The sequence below is a fragment of the Pistacia vera genome, unplaced genomic scaffold (genome assembly GCF_008641045.1).
Source record: "Pistacia vera cultivar Batoury unplaced genomic scaffold, PisVer_v2 Contig5, whole genome shotgun sequence".
Classification (NCBI taxonomy): Eukaryota; Viridiplantae; Streptophyta; class Magnoliopsida; order Sapindales; family Anacardiaceae; genus Pistacia; species Pistacia vera.
This window is the reverse complement of record NW_022196334.1, coordinates 530,977-540,979: the sequence shown is the minus strand read 5'-3', so window position 1 is coordinate 540,979 and position 10,003 is coordinate 530,977. Positions and strand designations below refer to the sequence as shown.

At 35.9% G+C, this 10,003-nt stretch overlaps 1 protein-coding gene across 1 annotated transcript; it reads left to right on the top strand.

The window, feature by feature from the left end:
- Window positions 1–339: 339 nt before the first annotated feature.
- On the top strand, window positions 340–4,271 carry LOC116105469 (probable RNA-dependent RNA polymerase 1). Its single transcript, XM_031391890.1, has 4 exons — window positions 340–837; window positions 1,101–2,965; window positions 3,172–3,322; window positions 3,465–4,271. Exons 1-4 carry the CDS (start codon window positions 340–342, stop codon window positions 4,269–4,271), a joined length of 3,321 nt encoding a protein of 1,106 aa, XP_031247750.1.
- Window positions 4,272–10,003: the final 5,732 nt, after the last annotated feature.

The following is a 10,003-nucleotide window of genomic DNA, read 5'->3' as shown; positions in this document are numbered from 1 at the left end:
AGCTTATTTCCCCTTGATTTTATATATTCTTATAATCATGAAAAGAAGGATTCTTTTCAGCAACGCATGGTATGGTACTATGGTTTGTTATATATATTCTTTTAGATTATTGAGTATGTGGATCAATCAACGTCCATTAAAATGGAAATGGATAGGAATTTTTGAGGTCTGATTGTTCAATATGTGATGCTTATAATTTAAGAAATATTTGTTCAAGTTTATTAATTGAGCCCTGATGTGTTTCAAATTACTTTACTTTTCATGCATCAAATGAGATTTTGTTAAGTGTTACTAATTTGGTGTTGATTAGGAAACAACAGTTGAAATTGTTTAGACTGAATGGGTAAGTCAATCATATTGTATGGATTTGTTGCGGCTGAGCAACCAGAGGCCATAAAACAATTTCTGGAGAAAATTTTGGGTGAAGGGACTGTCACTGATGTGGGAGTTCAACAACATGAAGGTTTAAGGGGCTATGCAATTGTACACTTCACAACAACTGAAGCTGCAGATACGATCAAGTCCTTGGCTGACGAACGCCTTTGGTATGGGAATTCTTACTTGAAAGCTCAAGTTATGGGCGAGGGACCAAAACCAGGTCACATTCAGCATAGGATTAAGGATGTAAAGTTGCACTTTGGTTTTCAATTGTCAGACAAAACGTTTTCATCACTATGGACTCAGGAAAATGTTTCTGTTAAGTTTGGATTGGCACTAAGAAAATTTATCTTTTTTCTATCTCATAATTCTGTGGAATATAAGCTTCAGCTCCCATACGAGAGCATTAGGCTAGTTGAGTTGCGCCGTCTACAAGACAAGAGGTTTATCATCATTCAGGTGTGCTGTTTAAACTAATTTGAATTGTATTTTATTTTATTTCTGCAATATAGAATTGCTTCTTATTGTACTATTTGCTACATAGTTTGCATTATGTAAGATTTTATTTCGATCGCTAGTGGATAATTTGGTACTTAAGGCTATAGTTAAAACTTGTTCTAGTTCTTAAAATTACTAGCAATAATACATTTTAATATGAATAACAACTGAGGACAATTCTTAACATGTTCTTCTTTTTCATCTTTCTGTGTTACTATTGTTAGTTATTCGGTGTACCTTCGATATATTCTAAAGATGTGCCTGATCAAACCTTTTTTAGAGATGACACTGATATTCAGTGGGTTCATGAAGTTGATTTTACTCCATGCTCATGCATTGGTCAATCAACTGCTTTATGTTTGGAACTCCCAACCACTGGTTATCTTTCGGATTTTCAGAAAGAATTTGCTTACTACAAAGAAACCGCAGTGAAACTTGTTGTGGAGAAAGGTTCAACTTCCTCTTGCCACTCTGATCATGTCCCCATTATAGGTCCACCCCAAGGATTTAACTTGCCGTTTCGTATCTTGTTTAAGATTAATACCTTGGTTCAACATGGTTGTATTCCTAGGCCAGCAGTAGATGATAAATTCTTTCGGATGGTTGATCCGCATAGAAGAAATATAGCATTTGTAGAACATGCTCTTGAGAAACTGATTTATTCAAAACAATGTTGCTTTGAACCTCGGCAGTGGCTTAGAGAAGAATACCAAAAGTACAACATGGCTGCAAGACCTCCTATGTTGCCTGCCATCAGTTTAATTCACGGATTGGTATATATGCACAGGGTTCTAGTCACCCCATCTAAAGTATATTTCTTTGGTCCAGAGGTTGTTCTATCCAGTAATGTGTTACGCACATATTCTGATGATGGTGAGAACTTTATTCGTGTTTCTTTTGTTAATGAGGATCTTAAAAAAATACATCCAACAGATTTATCTCCTCGAGCATCTTTGGCGAATACTGAAAGGCATACTAGAGTTTATCAAAGGATATTGTCAACTATGAGAAATGGCATTGTTATTGGAGATAAAAAGTTTGAATTTCTGGCCTTTTCTAATAGTCAACTAAAAGATAATTCTGTGTGGATGTTTGCCTCTAGACCAGGGCTAACTGCAAGTGAAATCAGAGAGAGGTTGGGTGATTTTAGCGCGATAAGGAATGTGGCAAAATATTCTGCTAGACTCGGTCAATCATTTAGCTCCTCCAGGGAAGGTGTGAATGTTGATAAGAATGAAATTGAAGAAATTCCTGATATAGAAGTTGAAAAGGGGGGAGTCAAATATAATTTCTCTGACGGCATTGGGAAAATATCAGCTACATTGGCTCATATGGTGGCTGGAAAGTGTGGCTTCAGAACTGTTCCATCCGCCTTTCAGATTCGCTATGCTGGGTACAAAGGTGTCGTAGCGGTTGATCCAACTTCATCAATAAAGTTATCAATGAGACCAAGTATGTCCAAATACAAATCAGATAATGTCAGTCTTGATATTTTGGAATGGAGCAAGTATCAACCATGTTATCTTAATCGCCAATTGGTGATACTTTTGTCGACTCTCGGTGTTAAGGATTATGTGTTTGAGAAGAAGCAGAAATATGTGATATCTCAACTGGATACAATTTTAACAGATCCATTAAAGGCACAGGAAGTACTTAACTTGATGTCTTCAGGAGCGATCACATATGTACTGAAAGATATGCTTGACTATTATTCTAAGCCACATGAAGAACCATTTCTCTTAATGATGTTACAAATATTTCGCTTGTCAACATTGAAAGACTTGAGAATGAAAACAAGAATCTTTATCCCAAGGGGACGAGCAATGATGGGGTGTCTAGATGAGACAGGAATCTTGGAATATGGTCAGGTGTTCGTGCAATGTTCAAGTCGCCAGACTGAGTTATCGACCCATTCCTTAGCTTTGTTCAGTGGCAGAGTATCAAACCAAAGTAGAATTGTAAAGGGAATGGTAACCGTTGCGAAAAATCCATGTCTACATCCTGGAGATGTTCGTGTTCTAAAGGCTGTCGATGTTCCGGCCTTGCGCCACATGGTGGATTGCATAGTATTTCCAGCTAAAGGAAAGAGGTAAGCCTGTCATATACACCACATAGCATACACACACATGCACAAAACACAGATTGTCTTATTTTAATATGGGACTCAGTAAATTTCTAAATTGGTCACCACTCTCTTGAAGATTACATTACATTCTTCTTGTGCACTGATATTTTGTTTACTTAAGCATAATTTCTCTGTAAAGCATATTTACAATGATTTACATTGTTAACTAGACCTCATCCTGATGAATGTTCGGGGAGTGATTTGGATGGAGATATCTACTTTGTTTGTTGGGATCGTGATCTCATTCCTCCTCGCCAGTATCCACCTATGGATTATACTTCACCACCACCTAAGATTCTTGATAATGAAGTTACAATTGAGGTATTACTCAATCCAGCGTGCCAATAATTGTTCAAACACATACATGAATTATGGCTTATTGCATTAGTTCATTTTCTTTTGAATTCTAATTAGCGCATATTTTTTAATTCTATGCCTTAACATAGACACTATTGTGGTACAGAATGTGGAGGAGTATTTTGCAGATTACATGGTCAATGAAAACTTGGGAATAATCTGTAATGCCCATGTTGCATTTGCAGAGATTAGTCCTTACAAGGCAATGTGTTGGCAATGTATTCTTCTTGCAAAGCTAGCCTCCATTGCTGTTGACTTCTCAAAAACCGGAGTACCTGCTAAAATCCCTCAACGTTTACAAGTTAGAAGTTTTCCGGATTACATGGAAAAGCATGAAAGAGAATCCTATGAATCGCGAAGTGTGATTGGGAAACTTTATCGCGAGGTAAAAGATCTTATGCCAAAGATGGGTACTATCAAATCCTTCACCTCGGATGAGGCGAGGCAGTTTTATGATCTTGACATGGAAGTGCAGGGCTTCAAGGACTACATTGATGACGCTTTTTATTACAAACGTGAGTATGATTATAGATTGGGAAATCTGATGGACTATTTTGGGATATCAACCGAGGGTGAAATACTCAGTGGTCAAATAATGAAAATGGCAAAATCTTTTAATAAGAAAAGAGATTTGGAAGGAATCAAATTGGCTATGAAGTCATTGATAAAAGAAGCCAGGGATTGGTTCAACAAGAAGGAAAATGAATCTGATGGTCCTGAGAAAGTATACATGAAAGCATCAGCTTGGTATTATGTTACATATCATCCGAGTTTTTGGGGTCGATACAACGAAGGACTAAATCGCGAGCATTTACTTAGTTTTCCATGGTGTGTTCATGATAAACTTCTTGAGATCAAGAAAGAACGGCAGAGAATCTTATGGGCTTTGCATCATTCTTCATTACAAGCCTAGTTCTTCATATGAAGTTCTTGTTTGTCTCTTGATATCATTTGAAGAGAGATGTCCTGACAGGAGTACTTCATTATGTGAATACATATGTTTATTTGTACAGTTATTCAGTTTGAGTGTCAACTTTATATTGTGTTGATTGTTGTGTGTTTGTCAATATTGTAAGTGTCTCAAAACTTGTTGTATCTTACTATTTGTTATTCAATAAATCTGTGATTTGTTGGGTTGCCTTAAAATTCTGCTGCAAATTTAAATACATGGCCTTCTTTAAAGAAGAACACTTTGGTGAATCCGTTGCACTTGTTACCACCCAATTATGATTCACGTGTATACTATTTGCGCTATTTTTATTGACTTATTGTATGTGCAACGGATATACAAAAAACTTTCTCTCTTGATTCTAGGATTTTGTATGATCTGCAAATGTATGTATGTATGTAACATTCTGGCCTGCCTCAATTTTTGCACAAGAGTGTGCTTGTATTTGAACACTTATTAGCAAATATCAACTTTTAATTAGCAAACATTGCTTTATTTCTAATGGATAATATTATTTGTTAAACATTTTGGAAAATTATTTTTGAAAAACTATTTCAAGAAAGAGTTTTCTCACATATTTTAAAAATATCTTCCAATAATTAGGACAACAAAAATACATAATTGCAGAAGAAACATTATATTCAATATGCATTTAGCAATAAATATTTTAAAGAGTTTTCTTAATGTGGGTTAAAATAAAAAACTCTTATTAAGATATTATTTCTTACTATTTTAATCATACTTAATATTTGCAACGTATTTCTTCATAAAACCATAGTTTAAAAATGCATTCTACAATCTTTTGGTTTGATAATTAATTACAAAATTGTCATGGCTATAAATACAGAAAAGAAGAAGAAAGATAAGGTCAAAATAAAATATGATTGTGGAGTCCTACTCCTTCAAGCAACTTAAGGAAGAAGGGGATAATACTCCAAAATGGGGAGCAAAAGACCCCACCTTTCATTGTCTTATAATGTACGGACAATATTTTTGATCTTTTTATTTTTATATGTGGATTGGTTCATAAATTATTCTTTATTTATTTCTTTTTCTTTTTCCCTTTTTAAATATTGATGACTCAAAACGTGTGTAACCATATCGTAGTAAATAGTAAAACTTTAATCCCCGTGTGTTTAGCCTCTATAAAAATATTATCCACTTAACATTAACGACATATATGAAGTTTTATTATAGACTGGCTCAATGATGTTGCTCGACTATCTATAAAAGAAAATGATAATAATTACAATTTATGTATTGTATATTAATAGAATGCCATATTTTAGAATTAACATTTTGGTGTTAAATTGATGTTCACTGTTACTATTTTATTTTTTTCTAGTTTCTGTTCTGTTCTGTTCTTTTATTTGTTTCAGGAGTGTTTGTTTTGTTACATAAAATTTCCAAATTTACTGAACCCATGATGGATGTAACATTTTTGCTTGGAATAGTGAAGAATGCAGATGTTATAATTTTATGGTATATAATTTTATCTGTGCCCACCTTTATGGTAAATTTCTTGTTTTGATTTAATTGCAGGCTTATCTTTTCGAAATCACTACTGATGAGAAATGCAGACACATCAGCATCAGTTTGATTTTCCTTCTGATTAAAACATGAATTCAATATTTGATTTTTAAGTAATGGCTCATTTTTTCTCTTATTGGTTTTCTTTTGCTAAATATTCTGATGGCATAAAATTATGAACTTCTGTCCTTTTGTAAAACCTAAACATTAACAATTTGTTGCATGCAAAGAAGTCTTTAGTTCTCCATCTATGCCCAAAGTTAGTCCCAATTAAACGTGACCTGAACCTCATGATTTTGGGGTGATAAATTTTGTTTATCATCCCAGATTAACCCTCTAAAACAGGCTGTTATGATTTGCAAGCAGTTCCTTACTAGGTTCATTATGTGTGTCTCAATTAATGTTGTGATGTGGCACTTGATGACACACGTGGAAGTCAACTTGTAGTATGACTGGTCAATGTAAATTGTTAAGACTTGAGGGGCAGTTCAGTTTATTTGTTATCTTCGAATGACCTAATCTGTTTTAGGTCTTGTGCGCAGCTCACTTCTCTGCATTCTCTCTTGGTTAATGGAGAGAGAAATCAGTTAGAGGTGCTGTGCTGGAAATCCGAGGTTCGTCCATGGAATCAACGGTGATGGTAGGTGTGAGCTGTCCTTATTGTTTAGTCTTTCTTTTGCTGTATAAATTGATACTGATTTCTGCTGGTTTTGATGTGGTATGAGTGGTGAGAGCATTTGGGTATACGGGTGTAAAATCAGAGGGTTTTGTATCGGGTTTGTGCCTGTGTAAAGGGGTGAGCCGATTCTTCTGTAAGGTTTCTCAAACTCATAGTGAAACTTTCTTTTCTTGCTCTGAAGAGTGGATGTATGTAATCATTAAGATTACCGAACCACTATAAATCTGGTGTCATCTCTCTCTCTCTCTTATTCTCTTCTTTTATGTTTTGCTTAATCGTTATTACTGTACTCAATATTGGTGGATGCTGCATTTTGGTTACTGCATGTTTGTACTGTTTTTGGATTACATTTTATAACAATTGGTATCAGAGCCTTGTTCTCGAGCACCTAGGTTTCATTATTCTAGGCTGTGAGATCCATTCTATGAATCTGCGGTAATCTAGGGTTTGACTGTTTTCTACAGTTCTGTTTGTTACTTAGGGTTTTCGGCTGGTCTCTAGAATTTGGGGCTTTTGGTTTCTAAGTAACTAGGACGGTTTGAAGCCTAGAAATGTCTAAGTATGAACTTGAGAAGTTTACAGGAGATAACGATTATGGGTTATGGAAGATGAAGATGAGGGCTGTCTTAGTCAAGGATGGGTTGTCTGCTACCTTAGAAGGTGAGGAGAGTTTACAAGAGACCTTGTCTGAAAAGGAAAAGAAAGAACTACTAGATAAGGCTTACAGTTCTCTAATCCTAGGGCTAGGAGATAAAGTCCTAAGAGAGGTTAAGAAGATGAAAACACCAGCAGAGATATGGGAAAAATTAGACTCCTTATACCTGTCTAAGTCTTCACCAAATAGGTTAGTTTTAAAACAGAAATTTTTCAGTTTTAAAATGGATGAAAACAAAGTTTTAGGTGACAACATAAATGATTTTAGGAAACTAATACAAGATTTAGAAGGTCTCAGTGTTACAATTGAGGATGAAGATCAAGCTGTAATCCTTCTTAATTCTCTTCCTAAAAGTTTCTCAAACTTTGTTGATACTCTTAAGTATGGTAGACAAACTCTTAAGCTAGATGAAGTTGTAGTAGCCATTACTACTAAGGATGCTGAGTTTAGAAAGGAGGGTAAGTTAGATGGAGAGGGACTAAATGTCAGGGGTAGATCTGAGAAAAAATGGTCAAAGAAAGGTCATTTTAGAAATAGATCTAAGTCCAAATCAAAATTTGTTAGGAAATGTTTCCATTGTTATAAAGAAGGGCACTTTAAGAGGGACTGTCCAGATAGGAAGAAGAGGTCAGGGGAGAAAGAGGTTAGTGGCAGTGTTGATATAGCCTCAGATGGGTATGAAAGCTCTGATGTTCTAGTAGCTTCCGATAGGGAATCTGAATCTGAGTGGATTTTGGACTCTGGTTGCACTTTCCATATGACTCCAAATAGGAGTTCACTGATGAACTTTAAGAAGATAGAATCTGGCAAGGTTCTAATGGGAAAAAATACAGTGTGTAGTGTGTTAGGCATTGGGGATGTCAGATTAAGTCTTCATGATGGCAGTTCTAGAATTCTGTCAGAAGTTAGGTATATACCTGAGTTGAAAAGGAACCTTATTTCCTTAGATAGCTTAGACTCAAATGGGTTTAGTTACAAGGCTCAAGGTGGAGTACTTAAGGTTACAAAAGGGTCATTAGTGGTTATGAAAGGAGAGAAAAAGAATGGCTTATATGTCTTAAATGAATCCACAGTTGCTGGAACAACAACAGTAACATCTCAAAAACTTAACAAGAGTTCTATTTGGCACAAAAGGTTGGGGCACATTAGTGAGAGAGGTCTAATTGAGTTAAGTAAGCAGAATGTCTTAAGAGGGGATAAAATAGAGAAGCTAGTGTTCTGTGATCACTGTGTTTATGGGAAGATGAGCAGAATCAGGTTTAGTGTGGGAAACCACTGTTCTAAGGGCATTTTAGACTACATTCATTCTGATGTGTGGGGGGCAACCAAACATCCATCTTTGGGAGGATGTAGGTATTTCATTAGCATTATAGATGATTTTTCTAGGAGGGTTTGGATCTATTTTTTGAAAACTAAGGGAGAAGCCTTTAGGAAGTTCAAGGATTGGAAAATTATGATAGAAAACCAATCTGGGAAGAAGATTAGGAAACTAAGGACAGATAATAGGCTAGAATTCGTCAATGAGGATTTTGATAACTTGTGTAGGGAGAGTGGAATTCTGAGGCACAGAACAGTGAGACACACACCCCAACAAAATGGTTTAGCAGAAAGGATGAATAGAGCCATCCTTGAGAAGGTTAGAAGCTTGTTATCCTGTTCTAGGTTACCCACCAGATTTTGGGCAGAGGCTGCTCATACAGCAGTTTACCTGATTAATAGGATTCCATCCTCAGCTCTTAGTTTCAGAACACCCATGGAAAAATGGTCTGGGTATCTTGCAGATTATAGCAATCTTAGGGTGTTTGGATGCACTGTTTTTGTTCATGAGAAAACTGATAAACTAAAACCAAGGGCCATTAGATGTGTTTTTTTAGGGTACCCTGATGGTATAAAAGGTTATAGGTGCTGGGATATTGTAGGACAAAAATGCATAATCAGTAGAGATGTTAGGTTTAATGAGGATGAGGTGACTGGCCTAAATCAAAATGGGTTGAGTGAGAGTGAAAATGCAGTTAGGGCAGAGACAATAAACCTAGATTTAGTTGGAGATAACTAAAACCTGGACAATACTGAACCAGACCCCAATACTGATGATCAAACCCTGGAAGATGAACCTAGCCTAGAGGATAGTGATGATAGTGATAGAGTTGAAAATGAGCTGCAAAATTATCAACTAGCTAGGGATAGAGAAAGAAGGGAAATCAGATTGCCTAGTAGGTATTCACATTCTGATATAGTTGCTTTTGCTCTTCAAGTTGCTGAAGAGATTAATGAGGAACCTAGGACTGTTAGGGAAGCCATGAGTTGTAGAGAATCTAGGCAGTGGAAACTGGCTATGCAAGAGGAATTTGATTCTTTAATTAAAAACCAAACCTGGATTTTGATTGACAAACCTAAGGGGAGCAGGGTAGTTAAATGCAAATGGGTTTTTAAAAGGAAGGAGGGCATACCAGGGATAGAAGCACTTAGGTTTAAAGCAAGATTAGTGGCTAAAGGGTTTACACAGGTTGAAAGGGTGGATTACAATGAAATTTTCTCACCTGTGGTAAGACATACAACCATTAGGATATTGTTATCTTTGGTAGCTCAGTTTGGTTTAGAACTAGAGTAGTTGAACATTAAAACAGCTTTCTTAAATGGTGATTTAGAGGAGAAGATTCTGATGGAACAACCTGAATTTTTTGAAAGGGGATCTAAGAATCAGGTATGTTGAAAAAAAATCCTTGTATGGCTTGAAGCAGTCCCCTAGGCAGTGGTATAGGAAATTTGATTTTTTTATGTTGAATGCTGGTTTCATCCGAAGTAGTTTTGATGGTTGTTTCTATTTCAAAT